We start from the raw sequence: 20,145 nt of genomic DNA, 5'->3' as shown, positions 1-20,145 counted from the left end.
TGCAAAGACATCATTAACAATAATTGAATAAGCGTTGATCAACATACCCGATACGGCAAAAATCGTGCGTTTATGGTTAATTTTAGTCATCGAATGCACTTATATACGCGTATTTTTAGAACGAAATACGTGATCACCCTACCTTTCGTACAATACCTTTTTGTGTCTATATATGATATACAAGTCAAACAATAAGCATTTTAAAGTCTTAATGATATTTTTTTTATTGTTACCAAGAACACTTTTGTGACAGCAAAATTCTCTACAAAGCTAGACCGCTGCAAGGGTCAAAGGACGCATTTGACGTCACTGGTACGGACCACAAACAGGAAAACGAATTTCCTATAAATCCATTTTAAGACAAGAAAATAAGACATTTGTATCAAACCCATAATCAGGCATCACAATATACCATCACAAATATATAGTAAGAGAATAAATGCGACAACATGCTAAACTTGTTATATCCAAGGCTATGTATATAGGCTCTGGGCTATAAATAGAAAACTAAAGAGCATTGCAATGATATCGGAGTGGTATCAGCCAAAATACTATTGTTGGCGTTGCAATTAGCTGGAGTGCTGCTATCGAATTTCCTCAACTGCAGACCGCTTTTGAATGGTATGTACCTAGCCTACCGTGCAAGGCGTTACGTATTGGCCGGTACCTAGGTGTGCCTCATTCTAATTTGTTTATTTAAAGCAACACGTAATGCAGAAATTTAATCTTAAACTAAGTCATCGTAGCCACTCACCGACAGCTTGTATGTTATAATCACCAGGATACTAAACAGTGCCCGACTTTAGCAATGCTTGTGTTTGTACAGAGGATTGTACACATGCAGGTTTTCTTCGTAGATCTTAAAAGAAAACAAGGTATGATTTGGGACCGTTAGTTGAATTAAAGAGTCATATCGTTAAAAACAATATTTAATTGATCAAATGAACGTGTTTTCTGCATCGTCAGTCATTTTTTAATAAGAATACTATTTTATCTAAGTCAATGTTTACACTGATAACATCATCATAGTAGTATTTTTTTACCATCATAAGTTATTTGCACAGATGCAACTATTCCAATGAACAAATCTCCGCTGACATTTTAGAGTTTTATAAGTGGCCAGGATATATCTATTGCCGGTACCTATGGACACGATACTATAATCACCCCTTTTTCTAACTGATATAACCTTGAGAAAAACGTATATTTGAAAGGAAATATTCACAGAATGAAGTGTTTCTAGAAAAGTGCAAACATATACTGACATGTTCTAAATAAAAAGCTGAAAAAGTGTTTTTCAAAATAATTACTAAACTATATGAATCGACCACTTTATTGAAGGTCACGTCATATATGTACACGTATCCTTTCTATCCCACTTTCTCTTTCTTCATTCAAATTCTTACAATCCGTAAATCACATGAGTCATCGCCCACAAAAAAAAACATTTCTGGGAAAAGCCAGTACATGTTGTACATGAACGAGTAGATTGTTTACTTTATTGGTATGTTGCCAGGCGAGGCTAGTATTTGTGGTGTTTGCCTAGCCTACCGTGCAAGGCATTGTGCGTTGGTCGGTAACGAGCTGAGCCAAATTATAATTTGAATTATTTTTAAAGCAACACCTTATACAGATAATTACTCATAAACAGTGTCATCGTAACCACGCAACGACAGGTTGTTAGTTTTAATCATCGGGATACTAAATTATTCTAAGCAGTGCTGGGATTTAAAGAAGATTGTGTTAATACGAGATATTTGACATCATATTAGGAGAATTTGTACTCATGCAGTTTTCTTCTCAGATCTTTCAAGAAAACAAGGTACGATGTAAAACGTAAGTTGAATTAAAGAGACATATCGTAAAAAATCAATATATAATTTATCGAATGTACATGTTGTTTTGGACTACTAGTCATGTTTCCATACTATTCGTATATTTTATACCATTGCAAATGTCCAGTCTGACCACTGGATTTGTACTTGAATATTATTTTATACGTTCGTATACTTTTTTTTCCAACTTTCGCTTTCCTTATACGATTCTTACAGTCAGTAAATAGTATGAGTTATGGCCCACAAACAACATTTCTGGGAAAGCCAATGCAACGGGAATATGTGACGGCTACATCTGTATAATGAAATGTGTAGATACTCGTTATGCATAATATCTTTCAATAATGTAAATGAAAAAGTAAGCATACTTGTAAGCATGTTGCATGATGTTCTCCTTTAATTGAACATTGACGTGATTAACGCAACTACAAGCACGGGACAGATTTTTTTTTTTCAATTTTAAGGCCGTTTTACATGAAAACTGTTGTTTTTCTTTTCTGAAGATTTCGTACTAATGCCATCTCGGAAATGAGTATTTTTTTCGTCCCTCATCTTTGGAATCTGTATAAATCAAAGTATTTCCATATTAGGAGTTTACTTCTTCTATTGTCTGCAGCAGAAGGAATATAGCCCTCGGTCGTACGCACCATTTCTAATATTTAAACATAAACAGTTATGATACACTAATACTAAGTTTACAGATACTGATACAAGGTTTAAGTGTTGTTTTAATGACTTGATATTCATCAGTAAATATACTACCTTAGCAGTATACGATTTATTATTTTGTATTACAAACTTAGTCACACTTGAATATCAGGAACTAATACATACTTCTAGCCAATTGTTGATTTGAAGTGTAGATATACTATATATATACTGGATATCTCCAAATTATAAACCGCTAGAACCATACCATATCAAAAGTGATATAATACACAATAGCGTCAAATCCGAACGCATTAGAATGTGAAGAATAATTCTTCGAACACAATATACATTCTTGGTATTGATATCAATAAAGAGCTATTAAATGCACAGAAAACTAAAAAGTATTGCAATAGTTTCATGGTGACTTTATTAAAAATACTATGATTGACCTTGTACATGTACGATATAAGATAATAAGTTGAATTAAAGAGTCAGAGCGTTAAACACAATACATAATGTACTGAATTAAGGTGCTGTCTTCACCGCTAGTAATATTAAGAAACCATCTCTATATTGTTAAACCATTGCAAATATTAAGTTTGACCTTTTGTCTCGTACAGAAAATCTCTATTGATAATAGCGTCGACAACAAGAGAGGGAAATGTATACGTACAATTTATTGTTTCTAGAAAAGTACAAACATATACTGACATGTTCTAAATAAAAAGCAGAAAACGTGTTTTTCAAAATAATAACTAAACTCTGTGATTCGTACACTTTATTGAAGGCCACGCAATATATTTCCACGTATCCTTTCTATCCCATTTTCTCTTTCTTCATACGATTCTAACAGTCCGTAAATCACACGAGTCATCGCCCACATAAAAACATTTCTCGGAAAAGCCAGTACATGAACGGGTAGATTGTGTCGGAACGTGTATATACTTGTTATGCATCATATGTTTCAAAAATTTGCAAGTTGAACTCGTAAATGTATTATCTGTAGACAAAACAATGTTGCATGACGACATTTTAAGTCTGAATCATGTTTAAAAATAATTTTAAACAGGTAATAGGATAATAGTCTATTATACCATACAGTAGTTATTACTACTAATAAAACCTTGCTAAACAGCAAGAAAGATTCATATTACCATCTTTTGTCAATAATATTGCAAAGTATACGAATGTAATTTTGTATTACACTAATACTTTATTTACAGAGATTGAAACATGATTCAAGCATTGTTTTAATGACTTAACACTCATCAGTGAATGTCTACTACCTTAGCAGTATACTATAATATCATTTGTATTACATACTTAGTAACACTTCAGTATCAGGAACTAATACATACTTCTATCAAATTGTTAATTTTTGTGAACATACTTTATACTTATCAATGTTAACTATCTCACACCTGACTTATAAACTATCAGTACAGCAACATAATAAACATTACGTAATACACAATAACGTCAAAACTGGAACACGTTACAAAACAGGTTAATTTTATCCCTCACAATACACAGAACCGAATATACCAAATTACTTGGTATTGATAGCACACCAGATATAGCTGATCATCTCAGCATCAGATATACTAAGTTTAAAAAATAAATAAGTTAAACTAAGTTTAACGTAAAGATGTTAAGGGACATGAGAGTGACTTTAGTAGCAAGGTGTTCGACTCCTTCATCACGATAATAGTTTCACATTTAGTATCACAACACAGTTATACTAACAATGCGAGTCAATAGTTTCTGTGGTTTGTGCCTGGCCATCCGTGCAAGGCTTTATGTGTAGGGCAGATAACCTCACTATATTTCGTGTATTTAAAGGAACACGTAATACAGATAATGAGTCGTTATCAGCGTCATCGTAACCACGTAACGGCAGGTTGTTTGTTTTAATCATCGGGATACTAAACTATTATAAACAGTGCCCGACTTTAAAGATGATCAATTGTGTTTTGGACGGAAGATTTGACATCGTATTAGAAGAATTTGTACTCTTGCAAGTTTCTTCTCAGATCTTCACCGTTAGTAATATCAAGATACAATGTACTATCTCTATATTGTTAAACCATTGCAAATATTCAGTTTGACCATTTGTCTCGTACAGGAAATCTCCATTAATTATAGCGTCGACAACAAGAGAGGGAAATGTATACGGACAATTTATTGTCGTAGTTTGAAACAAAGAAATACGATTATACAAATTATATAATTCAGTGTTAAAACAGATCAAATCACATCAGCAGTATATAACCAAATGAACAAATATTCGCTGGAATCTATTGGGTCACCTGCCCCACCACATGAGGTTTCTTCGGGTACTTCGGTTTCCTCCTCCATTAAGACCCACTGCCCACTACATGTTTATAAGGGACTAGGACAAATCTCTTTTCAGGGATGAAACCGATACGAATGGGCACGGTACAATACTCTTCCCTTCTTCTAACTTATATTACCTTGTGACGGACTTACCTTACCTTACCTTCGGGTCCCATCGCGAAATCAAATTAGCCAGTAACATATCTCTACCTTCGTATCAACTATATGAAAAAACATTATGGAATCAATCCGATACCTGCCCATTTTCTTAAGATCATAACTGAATTCGAGTTGTTAAGATCATCATTCTTACCACGTAAAATGATTTTAAAAACTTATTTATATCATTATTATTTTATTTATAAAAAGTGGCAAAACGTTAAATTGTCAATGGACATTGGGGAACCTTAGTAGAAAGGTGTTTGACTGCTTCACCATGATACTATTTGTATAATTATTATCACAAAACAGTAATAATAACAAGTGAGTCATAGATGTATACACTAATATATGAATTCAAATCCATAATGCATAAATATTTAAGTGTTGCTTATGTGAGATATTGGTTGGTATTCACATTTCAACAAGTGTCCGACTAACTGAAATGCAACCATTTGTAGATGATTAATTAGGTTTATCGAAAGGTATACTGCATGTTTTATGGTAAATCATACATCATATTGAAGACAAATATTTTCCTGTCAATCAAGAGTTCGCTTGGCGTAATATTATGAACGGGTTTGACGAAATCGCATGCTTTCCTGAAGGGGGCTATTGTACTAGGGGAGTTGGTACCTTGTTTACATTATTAGTATAATGCCAGGCGAGGCTAGTATTTGTGGTGTGTGCCTCGCCTACAGTGCAATGCATTGTGCGTTGGCCGGTAACAAGCTGTGCCAAATTATATAATTTGTTTTTAAAGCAACACCATATACAGATAATGAATCATAAACAGTGTCATCGTAACCACGCAACAACAGGTTGTTTGTTTTAATCATCTGGAAACTAAACTATTATAAACAGTGCTCGGATTTAAATATAATTGTGTTAATACGATATATTTGACATCGTATTAGAGGAAATTGTAGTCATGCAGGTTTGTTCGCAGATCTTCAAAGAAAACAAGGTACGATATAAGATCATAAGTTGAATTAAAGAGTCATAGCGTTACACACAATATTTAATGTATTGAATTAAGGTGTTGTCTTCACTGCTAGTAATATTAAGATACCATCTCTATATTGTTAAACCATTGCAAATTTTCAGTTTGACCGCTTGTCTCGTACAGGAAATCTCTTTTCATAATAGCGTCGACAACAAGCGAGGGAAATGACTGACATGTTCTTAATAAAAAGCAGAAAAAAGAGTTTTTTAAAATAATTACTTAACTCTATGATTCGACCACTCATTGAAGGCCACGCAGTATATGTACAATACTCTTCCCTTCTTCTAACTTATATCATCCTGGGACGGTCTTATATTTGAAAGGAAATATTTATGGGACGAAGTATTTTTTGAAAAGTACAGGCATACATTGACATGTAATGAAATTTAAGCAGATGAAAATACTTGGTAAAATTATTTTTTTAACTCTATGACTCGACCACTTGATTGAAGGCCACGCCATATATGTACATGTATACTTTCTTCCCACTTTCGCTATCTTCATATTATTCTAACAGTCAGTAGGTCAGTCATATGAGTCGTAACCCACGATTAACATTGCTGGGAAAACCAGTACATGAACGTCTGTGTCGAAGTAGTGGAACGTGTAGATACTTGTTGGCATATAGCCCTCGGTCGTCCGCGCCATTTTTACAACGTTCACAAACTACTTTTTTTCAGTTATGGATACGTCTTTTATTGACGCCTGAACTCGTAAATGTATCATTTGTAGAGAAAATGAAATGTGGCATGACGACATTTAGGTCTGCCCATGTCAAAATATGAACTGTTTACACAGTGATGATTTAAACATATATTTGTTATGCTATCCCTTTTGTGTCCGCATTCTAAGTTATTATTATGCCGGACCATCATTTTGATATTTTAACATATAGAATGTGAAGAAAAAAATATTTTATTTCAACGATATTACATAATGATACTATTTTCCTTGACCCAGAAATATTATGACACATAATGTCTGTTATTTGTCGCAGACGTGCTGTTTAACATTACAACAATGACCCTTCGGGTCTCATCGCGAAATCAAATTAGCCAGCAACATATCTCTTCCTTCGTATCAACCATATGAAAATACATCATGGAATCAATCCGATACCTGCCTATTTTCATAAGATCATAATTGAATTCGAGTTGATAAGATCATCATTTTTACCACGTAAAATGATTTTAAAAACTTATTTATAACATAAACAAAATTTCACTCGAAACAACGGAGGATTCATTCAACTCCCCACCACCTGTCCAGAAGAATACACGTAGCGTCTATAGTTACGGCAGTTTAAAACATACCTACCACAATAAGGTTTTCGTAATGCAGTCATTACAATATGTGTAGACCCTGTGGCAAGTCTTTGCTTCTTTATTGAAGCGGTAACGGTTTTCACTTTCGACCCTTCCCACGGTAACCGTTTTGGTAATTATACATTTATATGAATATATCCAATGAAATCTGACAGTCATTTTTGATGAGACAACACTTTTGGTAAAATAAGGTGGTATTTGTAAAAAAAGATTATACCATACAGTAGTAATTACTAATAATATAACCTTGTTAAACAGCAGACAGATTCATGTATCCAACTTGTGTTAATGTTATTGCACAAGATCCTTTGGTAGAATACAATTAATGATTTTGTATTACAATAATACTTAATTTACAGAGATCGATACATGGTTCAAGTGTTGTTTTAATGATTTAACATTCATCAGTAAATATGTATTACCTTTGCAATATGTGATTTATTATTTCAAATTACATACTTAGTAACACTTCATTATCAGGAACTAGTTCCTACTTCTAACAAACTGTTGGTTTTAGTGACATACGCTATCAATACTAAGTATCTCAAACCTGAATTATAAACTATCAGTACCACAACATAATAAACATTACGTAATACACAATATATTATAGGATAATACATCCCTCACAATACACCGAACCGTATATACCAAATTCATTGGTATTGATAGCACACCGTTATTATATGAAAATTATATATAGCTGTTTATCTAAGTATCAGATATGATGGCAAAACGTTAAATTGTCAATGGACCTTGGGGAGCCTTAGTAGAAAGGTGTTTTACTGCTTCACCATGATAATATCTATATATTTATTATCACAAACCAGTAAAAATAACAAGTGAGTCAAAGATGTATATACTTATATATGAATTCAAACCCAACTCTTTAATTCAAACCAACACTAAATTATTTTCAGTTCAACCTAATATAGGTTCATGTGCAATAGGTAGAGTAGACCATAACACATACATGTAGTTACATTTACGAAAGGAAGACTCATTTTATTGTCATGTATGTAATCAACCATTTAGAGTAAAGCATTTAGGAATTGAAAGCGCTGATTTCAAACAATTACGGGACATATTTATGTACCTTCTATGAAACGTTTATTTGATACAGTTTCTGTGCAATCAATAAATGATGATTTACATTCAATGAATCTCTTTAATAAGATATGATACTTTTTACAACCTATTGGTTCGCTTTTGATATATTTTGACATCTTTTACATTTTTCACCTTTTTGTTTCTGGTTTTTCGGTATTCATGTTTGTGAATGTCTATTTTTCACATCGTTTTGTGGCCCAAAATAACTCGAATTGTCGATGAGCCGTAAGACAATACAAAACAAAACAAACAAACGAATCATTGTGATCAGATAAAACGATGATAGACGATTTGTACTAGATAGTTGTAATTACTAATAATATAAGCTTGCTAAATTGCAGACAGACTCATGTAACCATCATTTGTCATCATTATTGCACAGGATCCTTTGGTAGTATACGATTTTTGGGTAATTATTACACCAATACGTAATCCCCAGAGATTGTTATATGGTTCAATTGTTGTTTTAATGTCTTAACATTTATCAGTAAGTATTTATTTCCTTAGCAGTGTATGATTTACAATTTCGTACTGCATACTTAGTAACACTTCAGTATCAGGAACTTATACCTACTTCTATCAAATTGTTGGTTTTAGTGACATACGCTATCAATACAAAGTATAGCAAACCTGAATTATAAACTATCAGTACCACAACATAATAAACATTACGTAATACACAATATCCTCAAAACTGGAACTCGTTACAAAATTGGAGGAAAAGTTTTCCCTCAAAATTCACCGAACGGAACATATTAAATTCTTTGGTATTACTAGCACACCAAAATTATATGAATTGTTGAATGAAATGAATACCAATAATATATGTTTTCAACATCTCATTTGCTGATTTTTAATTTAAGTTTACATGAATTTATATATTTATAATCACATTATGTTTAAAAATTATAACCTGTCTGCATTACTCTCGGTCGTTTCCCTAAGATTGGAAAACCATGTTTAACTTTGTCGATTTAATAAATATATTTATTATTTGATCATAAAAAATGTTTGCTGATTAAACATCTTTATCAAGCCAAAAACATAAAATAATTCACTGATTTAGTTCTAAAGAGTTGTTTACTTACATGTAAATAATATGAATAGTTAATTGTTAATTGTTATAAGCATACTTAACGTTCAAAATGAATATCTTCATTTCATATTCAAAATCAAAGTAAAAATGTAAGGATGATTAAACAAATATATAGTTATTAAGGCATATGTGCTGTATCTATAATATTATTGTTTTCTTTTGATGACAGTGGTTAACATAAACATCTAATCACAATTAGATATTCATTATAGATTTAAGGATTATAATGAATTTTATCGTTATATGTTCTAAATAAAGTATGGGTGAATACATTCTGAATGATTCAGCATGATTCCAGCTATTAAAATGTACCTAATTTCTCAATATCTAAATTTGCAAATGTTAGGAACGTTTATAACTTATAACTTGTGGATCTTATCACAGTTCTATGAATTGAAAATGTTTTAATGTTACTTTAATGTAACAACTACATGTAACTGGTATTTACGTCTACTATATACTGAAAATTGTTTGAGTAGCTTAAGGTTCTCAAGCCCCTTAACAAACTATTATATCAACATCATTTGTAATTCTTTGTTTCCCCGGTTTACTTCCCCTTAACTCGATTTTTTCAGTGTTATACATGATTCAATGATATTGCTTTTGTCTGCTTTCTGTCATCCTCGATATCCATGGGTTACGCTCACTTGCGCTCTCTGCACCCCCATCCTCGATACCCAGGGGTTACGCATACTTTCGCTCTCTGCACCCCCGGAACATGTCATAGCAAAACTGAAGGCTCAGTATGCGCCACCTTGTTGATGAGACAAGAAGACTAGTTTGATCCTTTGGCATACATCATAAGAATCTCGAGGTCACGTAACGGTAAAAAATGACAGGCTTTGAAGTCGGGCGTCTCTCCTTTATAATCTTCAAAGGACAGGTATCAGCCTAGCGATTGGTCAGTTTTTTTTTCTACCTGAGACTAATCAAACAGCTATCTTCGTACCTTCAATTTTGCTATGACATATTCCAGGAGTGTAGAGAGCGAAAGTGAGCGTAACCCCTGGATATCGAGGATGGCTTTCTGTATGTGGGTATGTGACCTCAGACAGACAAAAATGTAGACTGAGAGACCACTCCCATTTTAGCACACCTTGAATGGCTATATCATAAGTTTAAAAGCTCTATAAAAAGTTATGAGTAGTCGCAATATATTAATTTACGCATTATAACAAATAAGGCTTACTAGTGACTTGTGCTGTTTTTCTGTTTCCATATCGCCTTCTGTTTGGAGAGCCGTAATTGACCCTTTTCGTGTAATAGAATATTTCATAACCAAGCCTGCGCGACAAATTCTAACGATAACTCTTCAGAAGTGAAACAAAACAAGACACTCTTCAGTGTTAAATCATTTGCGGCACACATGTTAACAAAAAATCTTATCATCGTGTTTAATGGTAGATCTTGACTGGCCCATATTTAAATCTTTTTTGGTCGATGTCTCATTTTTAAAATTAATATGTGCTTCTTGAAAAGTAAATATTCAACGAAAACCTGTATTGTCTTTCACAGTATTTTGATTATCCGTGCGAGTATATTTTGTTCTATATAAGAATCTTGAGCAAAATCATGCGTCCCGAAAGGCTCTCCATATTTCTTTTTCTACTTTCAGGTTTAGCTAGAATTGGTTTATTGACATACCAACGATGGCAATGGAATTTTCTCCACGCTTGCTGAAACATCAAGTTGGAGTTAATGCAGAAGTCAAACGTATACTTGACTTCATGACAGAAACAAAAGATGTTTCCATCGACGCCATTGTCAAGACATTGCACAAAGCAACAGATATACAACAGAAAATCAAAGATGAGCTAAAAGACTTTGATATCGATGTAATAATTATCGATGATCCAACTGATGTGAACTCAACGCTCGAATACCTACAAAAAAGACAGAAATCAGACGAGGATGTTCTTGCATATGTTAGCCTGTATATACATGATGAAACAAAGGTAATTAGATAGAAACAGAATTTTGTTTACTTAAATACAAACTTTATTTCAAGTTTAATCGCTTTTTTCCCTTATTATGTAACATCAGTAAAACACGACACGGCTCTAGGCTCTAACACCCCAGGAAAGTTTAAAAAACATAGTCTTATTTCTTTTAACTCTCCATGCGCCAATCACACACGTAGACTTTTTGCGCATATATATGTACCATTAGGTCACCTTACCCTCCTCTTAACAGCAAATTACATACATATTAACTAAGGCTTGCATACAGTCGTCCTAGGCGATGTATAAAGTGATTCGTTAATCGTATAAATACCATTTCTTAACTTGTTTACACCTGTAATATAGGAGATAAATACTATAGTGATTGAATGTACGATTCATACATACTGTTCTAGTATGATCTCTTCAAAAAGAAACTGTTTTCCTTAGGTGTAATCACAAGAGATTAGGTACTTTATATATATTTGATAACACATTTAGGATATAGTTCAGACCGTACGATGAATAGAATAGGGACTGACCCCTGTATTTATAAACAACGAAACAATAACACCACCTCCCAAATAAGACAAGTTTGGGTAAATTTGTTTTTGCGTTTTTTGAATTTTGTTTATGTTGGAACAATGATTTTTACAAGTCCAAAATCTGGGAATTTTTTTCTGCAATAAAAATTGTTTGAAAAAAGATTTTACTCTAAAACAATGTTGTTTTAATATATAAGGGTTAAAGAAGAATTATCAACGTTTAGTTCCAATATAATACCGGATCCTTACTTTTGTTGTATACGAATTACTTAAAAATTAGTATAACAGCCAATGAAGTACAGACAATATGAGGTTATCAAATTTTTGGAGCAACCGATCTTTTTCTTATATGTTATTCTGTTTTCATAAACTTTTCATAACTTTTAATAATTGAAAAAATAAACGATATTTTATCACTCTTATCATTTCATCTTTTTCGACGAGAAAATGCCCCTTAGCCTTTTCAATGCCGTTTAAAATATGTTCATTTAGATAATTACGAGCTTTCAAAAACGAACAGAGCTCCCGTTACATGTGATTTAATATAAAGGGTATGTAGAATTCTTGTAAAATCTAATAAATTATGAGAATCGGTAGGCTTTACATAAATATCTGTAGAAAAACTTTATATGAAAATGGCAAGCATTAATGATGATGATTTTTCTTCTTTTTAAAAAATCCCACTATGTTTTGAGATTTTTGGATGAGTGTTTTATAGTTTGGCTCCTTAATCATCAGAAAGATGATTTTCACACCGAGTTTAATTCTTAACATCCAAATTTGAAATTCACTCTGGAAAGTAGCGATTAAGCTTTCATTTGCCATTTTTAGATGTTTTACTTGAAGTTGAAAACAACAGCATTTCTACAGTTTTGCTAAGCCTACCGATCCTCATAATTGATAAATATTTTTCTCATGTCTTGCTTAACACACTAAGATCAGAATACCTTTAAATTAAGCTTCTTAATTAATTACTTTAATAACTGATTTAGATGTATTAGAACAAAAGTAACGGGAGATCTTTTTTCTTTTTAAAGTTCCTAATTATCCAGATAAACTTATATTACACGGCATTCAAAAGGCTAAGGAAAAGGGGCCTTTACTCGTTCAACATAAAAATGTAATGATAAGTGTGATTACGTTTGGTTCTACTAAAAACCAATGCACCTTTAACGTGTTTCATATTATCAAAAGCTACGAAGACAGATAAACATGTGGGGAGAATCCTTTTCAAAAAGAAAATCATGAACTGAAGAAGACAATTGATTTATTAATGCCATTTTTGTCACTAGTGAAAATAATGTTCCATTTCATCTACAATTTCAGAACACAGTCTGGTTGAAATGTGACTTTCCGTGTCCTGTTGTCTTTGATTTCTGCATGAAAAAAAATGTACACGTAACTCATCACAGTGCGATTAAAAAGGCTTGCAAGGAAGAATTTAGTCTCGGCGCCGCAACTGTTCGAAAGCGAATTGCCAAAATAAGTGATTACTTGAACGACTATGCATCCGATCTTCGGAAAGTCATATCAATATATGAAGATGAGGAACAAATAAACGAGTTTGTCATCGAGGCATTCGACGAGTACACAGACGAACAAATATTGAAACGCTTTGCTTGTAGTGTACGGCTTTGTGGTTCTCCCTACACACCTTACCTGTCACGCAATGCCTTCGCGGTGAATGGATACAAATCACAACTTGTCAATGCCATTTTAGAAGATATTTGTCAGAATATCAGTAACTCTATAAGAGAAAAAATATGGATCAACATGCTGAAGCAGTTAGACATGAGAGCATTCGTAGATGTAAAATTTGACGTTTCGCGAAATCCAGTGGGTGAACTAACTTTGATCAGGATTTTCGTATGGATTTTTGATATCGTGTGGAATGACATTGTACTATTAGTTTCAGCTATGTTCACATTGTTTATACCAGAGGATATCAACTCAGAAACATGGCGAGAACCCATTGCAACGGCGACGTACAAAACTTTGATGAAGAGAAAAACTGACATCGTGAAAAAAATAAGCAAGCAATGCCAGGACAAGTGCAAACATGCTATTGATAAAATTGAAGAAGAAATTCGGAAAACACGAAAAATACCAAACAGCGCAAAAAGAAACCCCGGTGAGAGATAATATATATATATATATAGCGGTAAGAGTTTCAAATCTCCATGTGACGGTAAACATATATATAAAACAAACCACGAAGACTATAATTCGCTAGCGCTTTCGCCAAACTTAGGGCTCTTTAGGCGATTTAAAGTTATTTGTGAGGAGTATATTACAAATACTCAAATGAATACATTCTTCAAGCGTAAAATTTAAAAACATTTGATATTAAAAAGCAATCTCATAATTCTTGTTTGTATTATAACCTTGTGTATTAGTGTACAGAACTGAAAAAACCGGTCACATCTAAGGAGATAACCCCTAAAAGGAAGAGTTTATGAGAAATAACACCATTGCAATATCTTTTCAATTATGCTTATCATGTATATATGTGTGTAATCTTGACTCGTAAATGTTTGTATTGTAATATTATGACATGTTTTATCACCGTGATCACACTTGGTCTCCGTATTTAATTGAAGGTTGCAAACTGACAGCTGCCAGCTATGGTATTGATAAAAAATCTGGCAAGAACGTCGTTGCATTGCGAGCAGAAAACTTTGATCATATTTATCTGTCCTATGAAGAGAAAATGGATATTGTCTTAGACCAGAAGACGAACAAAGAGTCTACAAAAGAGATGCAACAAGTAGACACTTACATGGATCGCGAACTAGCGGAAAATGATCGGATCATGTTTGAAATCCTCCGGCGAACCCTCAACCAGATCGTCAGAAAGCACACACCGGAACTGGTGAAGAATCATTCAAACCTCATCACGATCAGTACAAGTCCTGTCATATGTCATCGAGACGTCATAGAGAAAGCATCATGCATTGTCATCTATTGTTCTTGTAAGGGCATCATTCCATTAGGAGAGCAAGATTTTCCCGTGGAATTAGACAACTTTCCAGTTGATGTCAGGGAAGGTCATGTATACTTCGGTACAGCACGAGAATTCCATGATCCTCTCCGTCTAGGATGTAGCATAGGCGTTTCAGGAGAATCTAAAGCGGGCTCTATAGGCGTTTTTGTGAAGGAGGTTGGCACAACAGATCAGTATGGACTACTTACTTGTGGCCATGTCCTACTTTCGGGTCAGGAGCTTACTGACCCTCACATCCGACAAAACATTCGCTATTCAACCGTTACCACTGATGTTGTTCAACCTTCGTACATGGATGAACGCAGTAACATAACGTGTGGTAGACTCATTGATGCCAAATTTGGAAATGTTATTTACAACGGCAATTTTACAGGCGTCGACTGTGCATATGTGAGAATGACATGTCGCATACCTCGGGTATTGAAATTTCCCACTGTCGAATGGGAACATACTGAGGCCGCAATAAGAGATGGTAAGTCCAATTATGCACGCGTATATGTAATACACTCCAAGTGACGTGCAATATATTTATCATAATCGTTGATCACCATTCAATGTTTGATATTATTACCACTGAATCAATCGTACAGTTGAAACTTCAAAGATGTACTAATTATCCTATTTTCATAAAATCACCAAATTAGGAATGTTTGTGTCCTGAGATATTTTCATGTTTTCTCTACAAAGGAGTGGTGAACCAGATGTATTTAACCACACATCGAGAGGTATGGTACCAGAGGTATGGTTGTAAACGAGGAGTGGGGAAGCGGGATTGGGCAGGGGTTATTTCTCCTTGCGAGTATGTTTAGTGATTAATATTTAGGATTAATTATTTTTACACGTAGTAAATACTTATGATATACTTACAATATTTAAATGTATTTGATACAGTTACTGTTATAATTAAACAGGTTACACAGAAGAAATGGAGATGGGTCCCCCGATACTAGACATGGATGTGGACGACACTGAACATAATGTGTATAAATTTGGAAGAACATCAGGGTTTACAAGAGGAGCGTTTAATTTCAGCGGGGCTGTACTTCGAAAGGAACCATTTTCAGCTTCTCTTTGTCCGCAAAAAAATGCGGAATGTTGCTTGTTCAATTTATACAATATTGAAAGTTTGAGAAGGCCCTTTTTTGAACCAGGGGATTCTGGAGCGTCTGTTTTCATACGGAAAGCACATAGGGCTCATGTAGTTGGGTTAGCAGTGGGAGGTTTGGTCAATGGCAGAGAATGCTTCGTAACCACTATAGGTGCTGTGTTAGACTCAATTGATCCGTGCATTGAAATCCAATGCTTCCCGTATTAGTGTGAGGTTAGATATAACTTTTGTGATTATGAATAAGTAGAAGAGTTGGGCAAAATATCTTGCTTCGCAGGAGGTTGCTTATCTGGTATATCATATTTTCCTTTTTTTCTCACGTGTTTAGATTCAATCATCCTAAATGGCATTGACAAAAATTGAATTGACAACTTGTAAAAATAATTATATTCCTATGATAGATAATTTACTTTACAACTTCCCTTCATAAATATTAGGCTATCAATTGCAAAAACATTTTCGTTGCTCAAAATATTTTCGTCGTTATTTGATCAGCAGGAGAAACCTGAGTCAGTAAACTCATTAAGCTAAATGACGTGTCAATGTTTATTTAACCGATGCTTGGTACTATGTATAGTTTACATGCGTTAATATACTCGTAGCTCGATAACAATGAGTAAAACGGTAGTTAGTCTTTCCTATTTTTGCTTTGGAACGTTGTATTGTTTTTAAAATAACTTTTTATCGTAATTATTTCTATTCCTTTGTTTCAAAATTCTTAAACATCATAATACATATCTCTTCGGGGTTTTACAGTTTTCAAAGTGTTAAAGGGGACAATGTTGTCTTTTGTAAGGAAGCTACTTAATAGCGAACAGTTTTTGCCATAGTTCAACTTTTGCTTTTGATAACAATCTGTAGATATGGCGAATTCATCAAAACGGCGATTGTTATTACACGACATACAATAATTATAAGAAAAGAACGAGATTACACTGGGTGACTATGGATTTCACTGTTGATGTGCAAATACTTCACTTGGCAAAAGTTTTCCTGTTTATTGTAGTGTAGGTGAAATATTTGTTCCACAACAGACGGATACATATGATATACAACGCATGAACGTGGGTAAAATTATATGCAACTTGGTGATTAAATACGGTTCGACATACAATTATTTGAGTACAGCAATGATTTTGGTATATATATATGTTTTAGAACATTGAGGTTACATTGAAGTTTAGCTTTCGACATAATAAAAATTTAGAAATACTGAATTCATCATAACTTAAGGACACTGTATCATGTTGCATTTAAATTAATTTCTTTCAATAAAGTCAAATTATTCCTATAAAATGATATATTTGTTCCACTCAGGTCTAATTTATCAATAAATCCGTCGACATTATGTTCATGCGAAACATAGTTAGAAAAGAAACAAATCTTGCTCCCATTTCTGTTTGAAAATAAGAGGCCATGATGTTCTGTGTTTAAAATGGTGTAGTTACGTTCCCTTCATTGAGTTGTCGCCCTTGAGATGAAAATGTTTGCTCAGTTACCCAACAGTATCAAACAGGGACATATGCACATTACACAAATACCATCACTTTCCTTTAATAGTTTTCAGATTCGTATGTATTTTTTATTTTGTTAACTATATTTTGACAGCGTTTGTGACAAATAAAAGGGCAAATATGATGCATGTATGTAGGGAAAATGCAAAGTGCATCCTTTCACAAATCACCGAAATCAGACATGGTATAATTCCTTTTGAATGGATCTTCAGTAAAAAGCATGATGTACAAAAGCCATTTTAAAGTCTAAAATTATTCAGAACCAGATGTTAACACTATCTTTATCCCTGAAAATCCATTCCAAATGAAGGAATGGTGCTGACAATGCCATGTCAAATTTGTATTTTACACTTGTATTTTATGTATTTATCTTTATTGTGTCTTTTACATTGATGTATTAGTATTTATAATAATGAATTTCAAAAATATTCCAAGTAATATGAACTATGTAATGTGTACATATGTTACCAAAGATTTGTTTTGGTTAGAGCAAATATGATCACAATGATCAGGTCAGCTAGCATTGATTTTGTTATTTTTAAATAGTGGGTTGAATTTGTTGTTATTCCTGATTAAATTGAAATGAAAAGACACATGTAAATTCACGTCTGATTTACCTAGCTGGTGAATTGTATACAATTGTAGAACTTGCGATATGGTAATGGCCATTCTAGAATGCACTGGTTGCAATATCACACTTGTCTCGGCTTTTAGTAGAGTAATATGAAGCAGCAACGTACGTTTCATTGACTCCTAGCAGTCTGAATGGGTAGCAGGATAAAACAGACGATGCAGTGTTTATTCACAAGTTGCTGGAACTTTACAACAATTGTAAACTTATTTTAATCACTTTTGTTGTCCCTAAGGGCAAGTTATGTCATGCCATGGCTTGGTAACCATCTTTGCTCAACTCCTGTTTAAAATATATTATATCATTGTACCAGTTTGGTTTCTTTCAGAACTGTTTTTCGAAGTATTCTCCCCTTATCTATAATTTGAAGCAACAAAATGAAGATTTCAGCCGAAGACATATTTCCCATGTCGACTCCTGCAGTTTTAATTTTCAAACGCTCGAATTTCGAAAGCATAAATTGTAATTCTGTATCGCAAGATGTGATTTTTAGGAAGTACTTCTGTAGAAATCATATTTCATAAAGTGCTGAGGATAATCTTATTTTAATTGACGGTTACTTTTGCCTTGCAAGACTCCTTATTAATAATAGGTCAATTCCCATTGGTGTTGGGGGAGGGGGCAAAGAGTGCGAAAAATAAAGGTAAATATTTATAAGCCTCTCCAATCATTAGGGATGAAGATTTTTCAAATAATTGATAACAAAGGATTCCTTGTTGAAAGGGACTTTACCAAGAATAATATGTGTCATGTGGGAATATGGTGAGGGCGGGGGCATTCTCTGTTTTTTTTTTTGCATTGCCGAGTCTCCCTCTGTCCAATAATGCTCAGACCAAAGTTAGTAAAATCTCATTCATATGTAGGGAAGGAGAAGAGTTTTATAGATAAACGTATACATATTTCTTTGTATCGTTTATTGGGTTTCGCCCTCCTGTCCCAAAGGGACAACACCTTCAATTTATAAATCAATGATACCCACTGTCCAAAGGATGCGCTTGATCATATTTGGTTTTAGTCCGTCCTTCCGTACGGGAAGTTTTTAAAAAAAAAGTTTTACCTTTATTTCCCCTATAAGGCCCCGCCCCTCTTCTCCCAGGGTGCATAACATCTATTGCTATAACACCGAGTTCCTTAAGCGCAATGATGCTCTTTTCAAAATTTGGTTAAAATCCTTTGATAGCTACGTATACTGAAGGAGTAATATTATCTTTATATTTTCACTTGGACCTTGTTCATCTGCCTCAATGGGTTTATATGCTCGTGTATATAACGCTGAGTTCCCTTTTCCCGACAACCATCTTACACAAACTGGCTGAGATACATTGATCCGTTATGGACTGGTATCGTTTGTAAGGAAATGTGTGCTCGTCACATATTTGTACACCCATGAATGTCTAATTGAACGAGTTATTCTTATACTTGTTAACTGTGTTGTTGTGGTGTTTATAAATGCATTTATCCACACACTTTTGTAGATATGAAGAACGATAAAGTTGTTTCTTATAATGTACCTGTTAAACTCAACAGTACAAATACATATTTAAGAATAAACCTGCTATATCCTACCGTCTAGTATTAGGCGACGATTTTGTTCCGTTCTGAGTATTCTGCTTAGGGTAAAATTAATTTCACCCTATGCTGTATATATCTTCGGACCACTATATTTTCGTTCTTATGGTTAAAACTTGAAATTTATTGTTCATTTGTTTAATTGGTGACCTGGTTTATCCAACGTCTACAGTATATATTTGACGGATTTAGTATCACGGAAATATGTTCATGGCAACAGCCATGGTTATATGATGTGAGAACGGGTGTCCAGGTATACACCGCCTGAAATAAATGAAAGTAGATAGAAGACAAGGAAGACGACCCCCCCCCCCC

At 33.7% G+C, this 20,145-nt stretch overlaps 2 protein-coding genes across 3 annotated transcripts in view; both read left to right on the top strand.

Moving 5' to 3' along the window:
- Positions 1 to 1,739: 1,739 nt before the first annotated feature.
- Positions 1,740 to 20,136, top strand: LOC110462074. Of its 2 annotated transcripts, none has more exons than XM_021515877.1 (5): positions 1,740 to 1,822; positions 11,135 to 11,474; positions 13,331 to 14,135; positions 14,605 to 15,480; positions 15,920 to 20,136. In XM_021515877.1, the coding sequence occupies exons 2-5, from the start codon at positions 11,169 to 11,171 to the stop codon at positions 16,321 to 16,323; spliced, it is 2,391 nt and encodes a 796-aa protein (XP_021371552.1). In that variant the 5' UTR covers positions 1,740 to 1,822; positions 11,135 to 11,168; the 3' UTR covers positions 16,324 to 20,136. The 2 variants fall into 2 exon arrangements, with proteins under 2 accessions (XP_021371552.1, XP_021371551.1); XM_021515876.1 differs by lacking the exon at positions 1,740 to 1,822 and adding an exon at positions 5,831 to 5,949.
- Positions 1,786 to 20,145, top strand: part of LOC110462075 — a 36,518-nt gene continuing 18,158 nt past the window's right edge. Inside the window, exon 1 of the mRNA XM_021515882.1 lies at positions 1,786 to 1,836. The gene's annotated coding sequence lies outside the window, so the exon portion shown is untranslated. The remainder of the gene's footprint in view (positions 1,837 to 20,145) is intronic.

Source organism: Mizuhopecten yessoensis, unplaced genomic scaffold (assembly GCF_002113885.1).
Source record: "Mizuhopecten yessoensis strain PY_sf001 unplaced genomic scaffold, ASM211388v2 scaffold10745, whole genome shotgun sequence".
Classification (NCBI taxonomy): domain Eukaryota; kingdom Metazoa; phylum Mollusca; class Bivalvia; order Pectinida; family Pectinidae; genus Mizuhopecten; species Mizuhopecten yessoensis.
The sequence above is the reverse complement of the archived record's forward strand: the minus strand, read 5'-3'. Positions and strand labels throughout refer to the sequence as shown.